We start from the raw sequence: 15,122 nt of genomic DNA, 5'->3' as shown, positions 1-15,122 counted from the left end.
TCAAAACAACATCAACAAAATGATTCCTCACCTACCCCAGGAAATATATATATATATTGCTGAAATGAAGGCTTATGTAACTAAGAATAGGTTAACACAAGTCTTCTTGTTTATGAAAAAACTATAAGTTCCATTCAGTTCTGTTAAATGAATCAAATTTCTGGGCTCAGAATTCTTGAACTCTATTTCTTCTGCATCAGTCTGCAGATCTGGGACTTCTAGTATAAAACAAAGGTGGTTCCACAAGCCTGGAGTCTATCCATCCCCAGTCTGTTGAGCAAACTGTCAGGTGTATGTGTATATAATCCATAGGGGTGTTTCAGAAAATGCAGAAAGCTAGAGCTATCTCGCTGATCATCTTTGTTGGAAAAAGAAATGTGGTGTGTGTGCGTGTGTGGTTTTTCTTTCTTTTCTTTTTTCATTTTTAAACAATTTCCTCAAATGCTTGGCTAACCAAGTGGAAAACAGCCTTACTTGGAACTTCTGTATTGTTCCATAGCTGTAACATCATTTTGTATCTGTGTTTTATGTCACAGAGGACCCCAGATGCTTGGCTTATTCTGTACATAAACCATTGTTTGTTTCTTTATTTACAGTGCTGTTTCCTACATTTATGGTTTTGTATGTGTGTGTTTAACAACAGGGACCTTGGTGTCAAACTTTACCTTATCTTTTTGTCTCCCTAACACAGGGCTCATGTTCACTTCTAAATTTAACCGAGTTGAGCCTCTCACGCTGAACTCTCCTGTATTCCTAAATTGGTTTGACATGTGTAGACCACATTTGTTTGGATTTTTTTTCATTCCCTGACAAGTTTTCGAACTTTCAGTGCACATAGCCGCAAGCAATGCGTTATGACTGTTCAACTTCCAATGAGAGTTTTCAGTTAACTTCTTCACAAACATGATTTTCTGTGCTGCAAGCCAGCAACCAGGTGGCATTTGGATTCTGCAAAGAATCAAGAGAAAAAGCTGGCGGCTTTCAAAGAACAATGTGTGCTGTGGCTGACAGAACTATGGATAGTGCAGGCAGGCTCAGATTTTAGATGAAATTGCTGGATGGATCCCTCACTAGATTGAATGAAAGTTACTGCTTCTCTGGAGGAAGAGAAAGGACAGTTTCTCACTTACCCAAGTTCCTTAAATGTATGCAAATTGAAACTATTCACTGGCAGACCTCAAACTTTTTAAAGGATGTAGCCCTAGGGGAAATGAATTGAAATGTAGTGGATTGGTTGTTTTTGTTCTTTGAATGACTTTAAAAAAATCTGCTAGTCTTAATCAATGTCTCACCATTAGTTCATATGCAGTTTTATCAAAAATATGCCAGCTAAGCTTTTATACTGCTAAATCTTGATACAGCCAGCTAACTCTTGAATAGCCTTCCATCTAGCATTCTTCAACTGTGTTGGACTACAGGTCCCATAATCATCATCGATGATGGGACAATAACACCAAAAATCTACAAAACAGTGATATCTTTATTGGGACACCTAAAAGGCATAAAATACATGTTGCAAGCTTTCAGAGCTCCACTGGCTTCTTCATCAGGCAAAGATTTTAAACATCATGCAGGAGGAAAAATATGATTATGTTAGTCACAAGCCTGCATTTTGTGGGTATTCTCAGTTCAAGTGTTACTGGAAGATCATTGATGCAGGCAGGCCACTCCTTCTTCTAGGTATGTGTGCACTCCAGGAAATAAATTTTAAGTCCCCTTAGCAAGACAAAAGAGATGCTCCTCTTGAGATCCAAGTTGCTTCTGTCCTTTGTGAAGCTACAAGTTACAAGCTGTAGATGATGGGGATTGCAGTCCAAAACACCTGCAGGGTGCCAGGTTGAGGAACACTGTATTAGATTCTTGCTACTTCAAAGCAAACATCATCTTTTGTTTAATATTTTTGTTCAGTTTTGCCTCTCTTCTTTATTCTGTGGCCTGAGTGTACAATTGGTTTTGAATGTCTGGACTATACATGTAGGTATTTGTGTCTGACAATTGGTGATTAACTGAGTAAGTGTCAAATAGCTCCAAAGACTGGAAAAGCTTGATTGATTTTGGTCATTAAACTTGGAAGCAGGGAGGAGAGAGGGAGGCCTAATAATTTAGCTTAGGTGGATATTAAACTTTGGCTCTGACACTTTTGGTTAAAGTGCTACCAGTGATATAAAGCCCTCTTTTCTTCTAGTGAGCCTTGATTTTGAGTCTCATCAATGTTTTGCCACTACAAATTAAATCAAGTAGGTTTGGGCCATCTCTGTGTAGTAAAGGCTTGTGACAAAACTGACATAGATGCTTAATCACACCAAAAACATGGGAAGAAAGAGGAGAGGCAGAGAAAAGGAAGAAAGAAAAGGAGGGAGACAGCAGTCTTTCCTTCCAGGTCAGGCAGGACCATGGCATTTTCTCCACAGCTAGGTGCACCAGGCGAGATCTAATGGCAAATGAAAGCCTTCAAGAAAGTAGGGTTTTGCAGTCTCCTTCAACATAGAAAGTATAATGGCAAGAAGTATATGATATTTACAGGCCTTACCAGTTTGAAATATCCTTGCCAACTGGTTGAACTGTTGATTCTTGCCAACTGGTGGTGAATCATTATGTTAAAGAGTATGGCTGAAAATAATAGTGGCCAGGGCTGGTTCATCCATATAGGTGAACTAGGCAGCCGCCTAGGGCGGCAAAATTTAGGGGTGGCTTGGTGGCTTTTTTGTATAATTCTTTGCGTAATTAAACAATTTTATTAAAGTGAAAACTCATTACAGCAAGCAACGTAAAAGCAAGCTACCATATGACGGTTTCTTTGTACAATGGCCAAAACATAACATATCCGTGGTACTGTCACATGGTACTTTATCTGCCTTCCGCATGTGCCTTGAATGTAACCCCAAGGTCAATAGCCTCCTCTCGCCACCCACCCACCTTACCCTGGGGGTGCCAAAATATTTCTTCCTAGGGTAGCCAAATACCTAGAGCCGGCCCTGATAATGGCCTAAATTCCAAAAAGCAAACCTTATTTTTGCCATCCTTATATAAGGGACACCATTTTGTTATGCCATGGTATTTAATGGGATTTGAGCTTCCACGGATTTTGGTATCCACTGGGGGTCTTGGAACCAAACTTCAGCAGATATGAAGGGCCCACTGTACCTCAAAGTGCCATTTTTCTTCTACTGCATTTCTGGCTTGTGTTAGGTTGTATCTGTTGAACCTGCTGCAACGTTGCTTCAGGAGCTGTGTTTTTCGATGCCTTGATGGGGAACTAATGCAAATGTTTGTATTAAAATTATGCAGTGTAATTTTACACTGGAATTAGAGATTCCCAGACTGTTAGCTCTTTTGGGAAACAGTATGAAAACTAAACCTGTTAGAGAATAGCCTTCTTCTAGCAGAATGACCAAGTAAAATATGCCTTATTGGTTTCCTGAACTGAAACTGATTAAAATCAACAAGGCAGGCAGTTTCAGGTTACAAACTTAGAAAAACTTAGTAAATATGCATCTGAAGAAAAGGAGGCTCAAGTCTACGAAAGCTCATGATATCAACTTCTTTCTTTAGTCTCAAAGGTGCTACAAGATCCTTTTGGATGCAAACTTAGAAAAAGTTTACTAATAGCTTTTATATTTACCTATGCCAGTGTGGTGTAATGTTTTGAGTGTTGGACTAAGGAGTTTATCACACGGGAGGATTTTCTCTTAATTTCAAATGAAAAGAAAGTGGGGCCAGAACGCATTCACGTGAATTCGCTAGTTCAACGAATTTACGTGAATTCGAATTGCATTCAAACTGACTTCCCATTGCCTGAAAATAGGATGCCATTGCCCGAAATTGCCTGTGATCACCTCTCACGCAATAACGTGAAACCCCATGATTGCATTTGGACTGACTTCCCATTGCCTGAAATTGTGTGTGGTAGTCTATCATGCAATAACATTAAATCCCATGATTGCGTTCGGATTGCCATTGGATTATACTTCCAATTTCCCTTGTCTGACAAACTCCTAAGACTCTGGATTCCAGCGTTTGATTCACAGGTCACCCATGAAACCCACTGGATGATCTTGGGCAAAGCACACTCTCTCAGTCTCAGAGGAAGGCAATTGCAAACCCTTTCTGAACAAATCTTGCCAGGGAAACCCTATGATAAGGTCACCAAAGGTAGGAAATGACTTGAAAGTACACAACAAAAACAAAAACAACTATGCATGGAGGGCCTATGTCCTGGCTAGCTAATGAAATTAGGTAAAATGAAAAGCTTCATTCTTATAAATCACTATCTTGTTGATGGCGAAGGGAAAACATGGCAGATTGAGAGGAGAGGAAGTAAAATAGGAAAAGAAGAAAGGGTATAGATACTGAGAAGGGGAGAATCTTTATAAGACAGATAACCCTAGGAATTTTCCTGGGGTCATGTGGTCCAGTTACTTGGAAACAGAAAAAGTATGTATAGCCATGCATTTCAATGGACAGGAAAAGCAAATGGAGAGACTTCAGATGAGAAAAAAATAGAAGGGTTTCACATACAGGAAATGATGTCTTGTCTAAACATCAATTCCTCCAACAACAAAAGAGGAGGTGAGAAAGAATGCTGGATTTTATCAAACTGTAACTCTTTTTTAAAAAAAATAAGCTATGTGGTTGTCAGGTTTAAAAGAAAATGAACTAAAAGAGCAACTGTGATGGAAGCCAGCTGAGGATGGATAGATTTAGAGGCAGATGTGCTGCTTTCTTAGCAAAGAGGAGCAGTGCCAATATAAGGCATATACATCAAGCTATAGGGGTAGATCTACAGCCAGTGGTAGTGTTGCCCTTACAATCTTGGGCATAACAGTAGGTCCCGACATTGGGTGCTTTGGGATGGGGAAGGGAATCAAAGCTCTTATGTGCCTTTCCTACATGTCCCTGGAGTCTGAACACTAAATCTATGAGATGAGCTGACACAGGTATATTCCCTCCCATTGGCTTTGGAAACCAGGGAATTAACTCTTGAATTGTGTGGCTGTGAAAGCAGCTTTAAACCAGACAGGAAATGCTTGTTTTAAATACTTCTCATGAGTTGTTACCATCATTTGCCACCCCCCCCCAAAAAAAAACACCACTACACCATGAAACAAAATATACATTTTTAAAATCTTACTGTATTTACGCATATATAAGACTAGAAATTTTAGTCAAATCATTGACCCCCCCCCCAAAAAAAACCCCTAGGTTGATTTATCTATGGGTTGAAAAAAGAACTGCTCCCTTTTTCTTAGTGGAGTACTGAAAGATGAGAGGTTAATCTATCTTAGAAGCACCTAAAAGAAGCATCAACCCCTTGTACTCTCTTCTACATTATCTGCAACCTGATTCCTTTAACTAGACTAGGATCTGAACCTGGGGCTTTCTTTATGTACAGCATGTACTCTTTCACTGAGTTATAGTTTCAGAAAGGTTTTAAAGAAATATATAGGAGTGTCATTTCCAATTAAATAGAGACTGGGAAGACCTCTGCTGTGTTAAGCCAGCCCCTCTTAAGTATGCCTACCTCACAAAGATATAGAAGATTTGGGAGAAAGAAGAGTTTCAGATGGAACTGGCAGGAGAGGCCAGTAGGAAAAGGATCAAACCCCATTCCAGATTGACCTGAATTTGAAGGAATCTGATTTCTCCTTGAAATGGGTTGATGGTGTTCAAACTAGGTGGTGTATTTATCTGTGTTGAGTTTCCCGCCATTAGAAATTAACCCTATCTCAGATTTTAATATCTGCTTAGTCCTGATTGGTGAATGAAAGCCTAAAGCATGCATTTTTCTTTAGATTTAGAAAATATTCATATTCTGAACACCAGTATATTTTGAAGTAAACTTGCTTTTCAAACATGGACTTGTAGATGATACGCTCTGTTGTTTCTAAATGTTGTGATGTAAAGTAATCTGTGACCAGTTGCAGGGCAAGAAACCTAACAGGAATCTCTGCAGATTGGCCTGAAGGACCAAACACAGGTTGATTTTGTCATTACCAACTGTGGTAGGCTGAGCTCAGTGTCCACTGAATGTACAGTGTCAGTAGTTGAAAGTGGGAAAAGCATAATTCACAAATGCATGCCCTCCAACATTTCACAGATCAAAACTGGAACATCTGCAGCCTAGCAACATCAGAGTGTGGTCAAGATGGCAAAATTGCTTAAGGAAGACATATACATAAGCCAGAAGAGACTGAGGCAGTTTGGTTTTGACTGCATCTACTGGGAAGGGCAAGAGTCCACCCCCTCCTCTCCTCTCTGCCTTTCTGAGTTAATTTAATGCAAACTGTTTGTCATTTCAGTAAAAATAATGCAATTTGACACTTTAAGGCTGTAGCCCCATCCTATGGATTCTGTAGGATGAAGCTATGGCAGTCAAAGGGGTGTCAAATCACTATTTCTACAGTGCAGATATACTCTCCGTTTGCAAGGATCGAAATAATGTGTGAACAAAAGGGAAAAGTTGGAGAAGGAAAGAGGAACTAGGACATTTTAAAAACAATTGAAAAAGTAGGATGACAGAGGATTAAACAGGACTATCTATGCCAAATCAAGACAGATGGAGGGTATGCAGGTGTCAAATCCAGGTATGTTGAGAAACCATGGATGTTCACACTCTTCTAGTGCATTAAGCCTTAGTGCAGCTTTTATGCTTTGATGATTTTTTTTTTGTTTTCTCCCCTCCACTATTTTTGAAGGGAAAGCATTATTTCAATTTGTTATGACACATACTGGCTTGAATCCTATTGTTAGTCATAACCAGAATAGACCCAGTAAATCAATGAAATTTGCTTGTGTGTTGGCTCACCGTTCTGCAACTGCAATAACATCCAAACAATGATACCTTTATTGGGTCAGCCAAAGTGCACAATTGCAGGCTGCAAGCTTTTGAAGTCACACTGGCTTCTTCATCAGGCAGACAGGAGAAAGAAATTGAAGATGATAGTCATAGGCCTGCATTTTCTTTTTCTGGTCTTAGTTCAGATGGCCGGGCTGTCTCCAGGCTGGCACCTGCAACTGATTCAATGAATCTACTGTGGTTGGGACTAACAATACGATCTGGAACTTTATATTCCAGTTATTGTGTAGTAGTGAAAGAATAGAGAACTGCAGAGGGAGGAGAAATGGGTGAACATCACTTCCTACCAATTGGAAATGGCCCACTGGATCAGAACACGTTTGTGGATATAATTTACCCTTCTACTTGTGAAAGGAAGACCTTGGATATGTGACACGTGAGATAAACTGTTGTGGAACTGGGACATCAGATCTCAACAGCTTCTTTGCCAACAGTCACAACAACTCAGTAGGCCTCCCTCAACTTTATTTACTAACTATAGGGAGCATCTTTAGTTCTCTGTATAAACGCTGTTTTAACACTTTTTATGTGTCTCATTCTGCAGCCAATGCAATGTACATGGCAAGTGAAGAGATGAGGAAGATCATAGACAGAGACAGCAGTACCATAAGTCAACATTTAAAAAAGGTAATGCTCATTTACAGCTCTGTTTTTCAAAATTTGAAATCTATTCTGATCTCACTCCACTTTTGTGTTGCTTGTCAACAAGCATTTATTTGAACGATGTTATGTGCTTTGCCTTGTGTTGTGACATTCAAGCTGGGCTTACAATAGTTTTAAGAATATCAATGAACAATGATTAAAGAATTACAGAAGAATTGCTTCACAATATTTTTTTCAAGTTTAAAATGTTCAGTATGAAAGACGTATCAGAGCAGACTAGCATAAAATTAGAATAAAACCAAAATAAACCAAATGTGTTATCTATGTACACATACCAAAAACAGTTACCTACAATACTATATTGTTTATGGGGGTTGGGGGGGACTTTGGGAGAAAGAATAGTCAGGAAGGCAGTATGCTACATACTGGAAAGAATAAATATTGGTGAACCTCAATAAAGAGCCAAAGATTCAAGGCTATCACTTTCCATGTTTCTATTCTTCTCTCTTCTCTCCCAGCTCATAGAAGAGCTGGAGGATCTTAAAAGGCAGGGCAAGTACTCATATGAGAAAACATGATGTTGGAAATAAGCAGTGCCATGGCTGAGAAGAGCTTTATAGATTCAGTCCAGAACTTTGAGTTGGACCCAAATAGTAACATTGCAAAACAGGCTGGATTTTGTCCCACCTGCCAATGGCAGAAAGGAAGCTGATGCTTCCAAATTACCTTCAAAGGACAGACATGTGTACTCTATTAGAATTTTAACTGGGGATCAGTTCTTAATTAAGCCTGGTTTAACTAATCCCCTAGCCACACTGTAGCATTCTTTTCTTCCATTTCTAAATTGCTGAAATGAAGTGCTATCAGGAAAGTCTGTCTCCTAGCAGAGTTCTGGTTGGGAAGTTGAGAAGTTCTGGATCTGACTGCTTCAGTCCTTTCTGTGAATTCTGATCAGATTTTCTTACCAGGTGAAATACAATGGATAGTGATCCAGTACAAAGCCTTTTTAGTCACAGCATCACAGTTAGAGAACCCTGACTTTTATGCTGCTAGCTAAATCAGTTGTTTGTCAACAAAAACAAAAAGGCTTCACATTAATGGCTTGCTTATTCTGAGGAACTGCATCCTTGGTTTGGGGCTGCTGTTATGCTTTTCATGGGTTACACTATTCTATTATGCATTTTATTGCGGCGGGGGTTTTCCAGTTTATGTTATCTTAGGTTAAATGTGTAAACCTACCTAATTGGCCAAAAGCAGAATATAGATATTTTAATAAATTAAATTAGCATTAATTGCAAACCATGGAAAAGAGGATTTTGTTTTTACAGAGTTTGGGTTGAATTGGGAGAAGAATCAGGTTGCTATGAATATTTCAAAATGTAATGTCCTGATATAATTGGATTAACAGTTACTCTCTAGTGCTACTGTGTTTCACTGATAAGATTCTTCTAATCCAGGCATCTTCAGTATAACGATGTAAATCTTTGGTCCAAAACACACTGGAGAAATAATCCAATTTGAGACTGCTTTAACTGCCATGGCTCAATGCTAGGGAATTCTGGGAATGTAGTTTTCTGAGACATTTAGCCTTCTCTGTCAGAGAACTGTGGTGCCACAGTAAACTACAGTTCCCAGAATTCCCTAGCACTGAACCAGTTAAAGTGATCACAAAGTGGATTATTTCTGCAGTGTGTTTTGGACCTTTGATAATTTATTCTTACACATATGAATAAAAATTTACAAAAGCAAGATTATTAGAATGTCACACATTTTTCTGATGCCCTTCAATATTTCTGGGCCTTATCATTTAGCAAAGATTTTGCAAAACCTGTGCAAAAAGGTTTTCATTTTGGACAAAATACATTTTTGAGCAAAATGTTTTTTCTATACAGGTGCAGCTTTTGGGCACAAAAGAGCTGTGTGGTGTACAAAATGCAGTGGGCTTTTTGCACAAACTGAATTTTCTAAAAATAATATTAAATCCTAAAAGAGAAAAAAATAATTTGGGTATGCAAACTTTTATAACATATCAAGGCATATTGACTGTGAAATATGGAGTTGGAAAGAACCTCAGCAGCCACCTAAGTTTAACCCCCTGCAAACAAAAATAATGACCACAGAAGACCTACATAAATTGAAATTTGACAATGAGAAAATTGACATAGTTAAAGATTTCTCATAGCTGGAATCAAATATCACTCAGAACAGAGGATGCAGTCAAGAGATAAGAAGAAGACTAAGAGTGGGAAGGGCAACCATGAAAGAGCTAGAGAAGATCCTAAAGAGTAAATGTTTACAACTTCGCAACAAAGTTAGAATTGCCCAAACCATGGTATTCCCAATCACTATGTATAGATGTGAGAGCTGGACAGTGAAAAAAGTAGATAAAAAGAAAATCAACTCTTTTGAGATGTGGCGCTGAAGAAGAGTGCTGATGATACATTCGACAGCAAAAAAAACACATACAAATGGATTCTTGAACAAATCAAGCCTGAAATATCCCTAGAAGCAAGACAGTTAAATTTAGGCTGTTGTGTTTTGGCCACATCATGAGAAGGCATGACTCATTAAAAAAGACAATAATGCTAGGAAAGGTAAAAGGCAGCAGAAAGAGGAAAGCCGCATGCCAAATGGCTAGACCCAGTTAGGGAGGTCAGAAGCATGAGTCTGCAGGACTTGAGCAGAGCAATGGGGGATAGCAGGTCTTGGAGATGCCTCATACACAGGGTCACCATGAGGCAAGGTCGACTCCAGGGCAGTTAACGGCAACAAATGCAGTTGAAACACCCTTTAACATGAATGACAAGAAAATTTGCGAATATTCTTTGCAAATATCCAGCGCAATTTCTCTTATGCCTACTACAGTGTAAAGAATGCTCACTTCCCTTTCCAAATTAAGAGCTATGGCAAGCTGCAAGTGTCTTGCAGGTGCTTTCCTGTGTTTCCACATGTGTTTTTTTTTTTGTTTTGTTTTTTACTACGTCAGTCCAAACCGTGCTTTGCCACCTGGGAATCTTCTTTGAAAACCTGTGTTTTATTGGTTCCTCTGTGTCATTGAACTTTTAAAGTGGCAAGCTGTACCCAGGGGAAAAAAACAAGTTCAGTCCAAGTTATAGAAAGCTGGCATGTCTACAAAAAAGCAGATGCAAGCATGAAGTTAAATACCAACACCCCCCCCCCCAACTTTTTTTTTTAATGTAAAACCTTCCTTCAAATAATTTCTGGGAATGTGAAAATTAGGGGAGAAATCTGACTTGGCATGAAGTTCAACCTGAAGTGTACTGACAGTAAAAGTAGTTTCAACTAATAAAGGTCTGGAAGTTAACAAGAACAGGAACTGAAGTCCAAGTCGCTATTGAGTTGGCACGTTGGCACTTCAAAAAATGTATGCTGCTTAGTAGTCAGTGTGATCATAAGTGTAAAGCCAATCTTAACACCTGACAGTGCCAGCTGCTGAGGAAGAGAAACGTTATTTCTGGATCCCATTTGCATGTTATGTGCTGAAGGAGGTGAGAGAAGAGAGACTAAATTATTCCTGTATTTCCAAGCCCAGTTTCACAGCATAATTAGTACGAGTCAAGAAGTAAGAGAAAATATGGTTCTTCTCAAAGCTGTGTGCCCCACATACACCAAGGTTGACAGGTAGGGGGGCTGGGACCATTCTTAGACTAATAACAGAAATAGACCATGGTGTTTAAAATGAGAAACTATCCACATCAAATAGTGTGCAAAGAGAAGGTTATTGTCTTCCAGTTTTTACTGCAAAGTGTGCAAGAAGTCAAAGACACTGATTTTACCTAATAGAGATCTGCCATCAGCTACCTAAGGACACACTTTTTGTACGTTGCTTTGGGTTCCTTTTGGGATAATGCATGATATATATCAAATAATTCTTCAGTGGAAAGTCTGCATATTCATAAATCAATGCTCTGCCACCCAAGAGACAGAGGTATGAAAGGAATAGTATGTATATGTATCCAGTTGTGCCTCACATTTAAATTGTTCGTGTTTGCCTCGGAGTATTTTAATAATCATAGTAACAATGTGTTCAAGGATATATGGATGCACATTATGCTGTACACATTATGCAAGCTGCATGTGCTCTCAAAAATGGATGTATACAGTCCTGGCTCTGAAATGAGGGACTCTGCAAAGTCTTCTTAGATTCCAGACACACATGGTATCACTAGGGGGTTGTGGGGGATGCAAAGTGTGCCCTAAGGGGGGAAATAACACCACTGCTCCTGAAACATTTGCCTTAGGCCAAAATGGGCTGTAGCATTCGCCTGTGTCCCTTTAAAATGCTGAGAGATGGGATAAGTGGGGAGGGGCTCAGTTGGAGGAGAATGAAGAGGCCCTATGTGGTTTTTTTTTAAAAAAAAATCAATTAAAAAATTAAAATTATTATTTCTAAGGGGGGATACAGACAGCCCAAAAGAGGTGGCTTAGAGCAGCCAGGTTCTGCCCTAAAAAGGAGTGGATAAGATCTTTGATTGAGAGTTCCTGCATGGCAGAGGGTTGGACAGGATGGCCCTTGCGCTCTCTTCCAATTCTATGATTCTGTGATTGTATTCTCCATCTGTTCATCCATCAATCCCAGTAGATAAAGTTCTGGCTTCACTTGAAATGTCAGTTTCACAATTTCCTCTGTCAGATAGTGTTTCTGGATCCAATATTTTTTCACCTTGGCACAAGTCCACCATATAAGACAAAAAGCCACTATAGATCTTAGACAATCTTTTTGGTGTTAAATATTATCAATAACATCACTTTGTAAAAGTTCTTCTTGAGGTCATAGATTAAAGTAAACTTTAAATCTTTCATCCACATTCTCTCCCATTGTTCAGTCTATATGTTTTGTCCTATATTCTGGGCCCATGCACAATTCTTTTACCTGTTCATCTTCTGTTTCCATTTTCAATAATAATTTATACATCTTAGCAATTAAATATTCAGTATGATCCTATGAATTTCACAAGATTTTCTTAGGCAAGGAATACTAAAATCTGGCCTACAACGCTTATTATTCATTGGCAATCTCCCATCCAAGTACAGTCCTTCCTCTGAATTTGCAGGGATCTGTTCAGGACCCCCCACTGAGTTCAGAAATCTGTGGATATTCAAGCCCCATGGGCTTGAATGACTGTGTGCTCATGGGTGCTTGTGCCATTAACTTTAACAGAGGTTGCCCCTCCACAAATAATCAAAAGAGAAAATGGAGGGGCAACTGTACTAATAAAGGCTGACCCTGCTTAGGTTCCAAGATCAGACAGGATCTGGTGCCTTTAAGCTATTATTGATTGGAGTACTGTAATGTACAGTGGCCCTTCCACATTTGCTGAGGTAAGGGGCACATCACTCCCGTGAATGTGGAAAAAACACAAATAAATAAACACTATCTTTTAACTTGAGATAACATCTACGTAGGACTTTAGCCAGGTCAATATCTGCCAGAAGCTGAACATAGATTCACACATGAATACCTACAAATGCCAAGAGAAGTATTTTCTCCAGGAATCTCTAGGTCCTCCAGCATGACTCCATGGACAATGTCTGGCAGAGTTGCACTGGAAGACCTAGAAATTCCTAGAGAGAACATATTAATCAAATCTGTGAATAATCAAATCTGCAAAAGTCAAATCCACAAATGTGGACGGCTGGCTGTAATCTACATTGGGCTGTTTTGAATCTGCAGCTAGTGCAAAGTGAAATAGTCAGGCTGGTGTCAGGTACACAATTTAGAGACAACAGAACACTGGGCTTGCAATAAGTGCTCTGTGTTCCAATATGATTTTGAGTTCATTTGTAGGTGCTGGTTTTGACCTATAAAATTCTAAATGGCTTGAGTCTGGGATATTTTCTCGCATAAGAGCCTGCCCAAAATTTGAGATCTTCAAAGAAGGCCTTGTTGTATGTACCAATATCTTATGATGTTAGGTTGGTGTGCCCATGTGACAGGGCTTTTTCTGTAACACCACCTCTCTGCCAATCTCTTTTGAGCTTCATGCAGGCAGGTAAAACCATGCTGTTCGCATGGTCTTTAATGTTTGAAACTGCTCTGTTTTGATTATTTTAAAACTTTATTGTAGGATTGTTCTTGGACTGTTCTTAAAAGTTTGTAAGGAGTATTTAAAATGTCTTTTTAAAAGCTGTTTAAATCTCTTTTAATTAGAAAGCCAGTGTGGTGTAGTGATTTGAGTGTTGGACTGTGATTCTGGGGACCCAGGTTCAATTCCACGTTCAGCCATGAAAACCCACTGGGTGACCTTAGGCTAGTCACATTTTCTCAGCCTCAGAGGATGGCAATAGCAAACCTCCTCTGAAGAAACCTGCCAAGAAAATGCCAGTAATAGGTTCGTCTTAGGGATGCCATAAGTCAAAAATGACTTGGAGACACACAACAACAATAATAAACAGGTGTAATTGCTTTTATTTGTTCATCGTCTCAGGACACTTTGTAGGCAAGGAGGCAATATAGAAATATCATAAATAAATAAATTCCTCCCTTTTCATTATGTGCATTATTGAGGGAGGGTTTCACCCCTAAAATTGTCCTAAAATAATTTAAATAAAAATAATGGGTTTGCATGCAGAAGGCCCTGCATGCAGCCCCCAGCAATTCCAGTTAGGAATTGGAAAGGACCTTGTCTTAAACCTTGTAGAGATGCTGCCAGACAGTGCAGAAGTGGCCCATTTGTCTGAATCTCTGTTCCTGTGATGAGCTTCTAGTGGAACAGAAAGGCCAAAGCCCTCCTGCAATACCTGTAGGCTACTAAAGGATTCTTTTGAATTGCAGCCTGAGGGTGGATCTGTTTTGCAATGCAAATTGTAAGTCAAAATTCCACCCTTCTTCTTTTTTCTCCTTTTTCAAATTAGCATTGCTCTGTTCTTTTAAAGCATGGGCTCATTTTGTTAAACCAGCTTGGGGGACAGGAAGGCAAACCAAAGCAGCCAAAATCAATCTTGAGCTAGTTTTATTGAAACAGCTGGTCTAGTCCTGCCCAGTTTTCTTGACCCAGTGTCTAAACCTGTCCATAGCAGTTTAATAGTTATTGCCCTTGAAAGGTTCATAATCTGGAAAGCAGGAGCACGGAAGACACTGCAGATGCGGACTTTCTGCTGACAGCCAGAGTAAATTACTTCCCTCCAGTTGTGGAAAATCTTCCACTGTATGAATAGGACTAAAATGCTCTCCCAAGCCAGGAACACCTTTTAGTTTGGCAGATCCTGTATGCTTTTTGGACCGCGTGCTGCTGAAACCCAGAATGGAAGCTGGGAAAGCGGCACATGAAGATTTTGCTACACGTAGCTTTTCAGCATGCTCTGGCACACGGAGCCATACCCAGACTTTCTCTTTCACAAGCTCAAATTAATCCTTCTGTGACATATACAAGATTTGAAAGGTTAGCACTGAAGAATATTCAGAAAGAAAGCTGGTGGGAAATGGAAGATGAAAACAGTGACTGCTGTGATTTGCAAAATGAACACTCATTCATATGTTTTATTCAGTCATTTAACAACCTGTTCTCAAGGTTTAGTCATAGGAGCTACTTCACATACAAAGAGGGAAGTTGTACAGTACAGTAGAGTGACTTCCAAGAGGATGGGACTCTGTGTGTTGGACTCGGGCACCTAATGCCTATGAGGTGGTTGTATTTTCATA

At 39.4% G+C, this 15,122-nt stretch overlaps 1 protein-coding gene across 3 annotated transcripts in view; it reads left to right on the top strand.

The window, feature by feature from the left end:
• The window catches only part of LOC149305232 (lipid droplet-associated hydrolase-like), a 113,570-nt gene that overhangs the window by 76,641 nt on the left and 21,807 nt on the right, over window positions 1-15,122 (top strand). For all 3 annotated transcript variants that reach the window (XM_089477695.1, XM_089477696.1, XM_089477694.1), the window contains exon 6: window positions 7,401-7,483. In XM_089477695.1, the coding sequence (XP_089333821.1) occupies window positions 7,401-7,483 (83 nt within the window). The remainder of the gene's footprint in view (window positions 1-7,400; window positions 7,484-15,122) is intronic.

This window comes from Sceloporus occidentalis, unplaced genomic scaffold (genome assembly GCF_023333645.1).
Source record: "Sceloporus occidentalis isolate IW3139 unplaced genomic scaffold, rSceOcc1.0.p SCAF_12, whole genome shotgun sequence".
In the NCBI taxonomy this organism is placed as follows: domain Eukaryota; kingdom Metazoa; phylum Chordata; class Lepidosauria; order Squamata; family Phrynosomatidae; genus Sceloporus; species Sceloporus occidentalis.
This window is presented reverse-complemented; position numbering and strand designations above follow the sequence as displayed.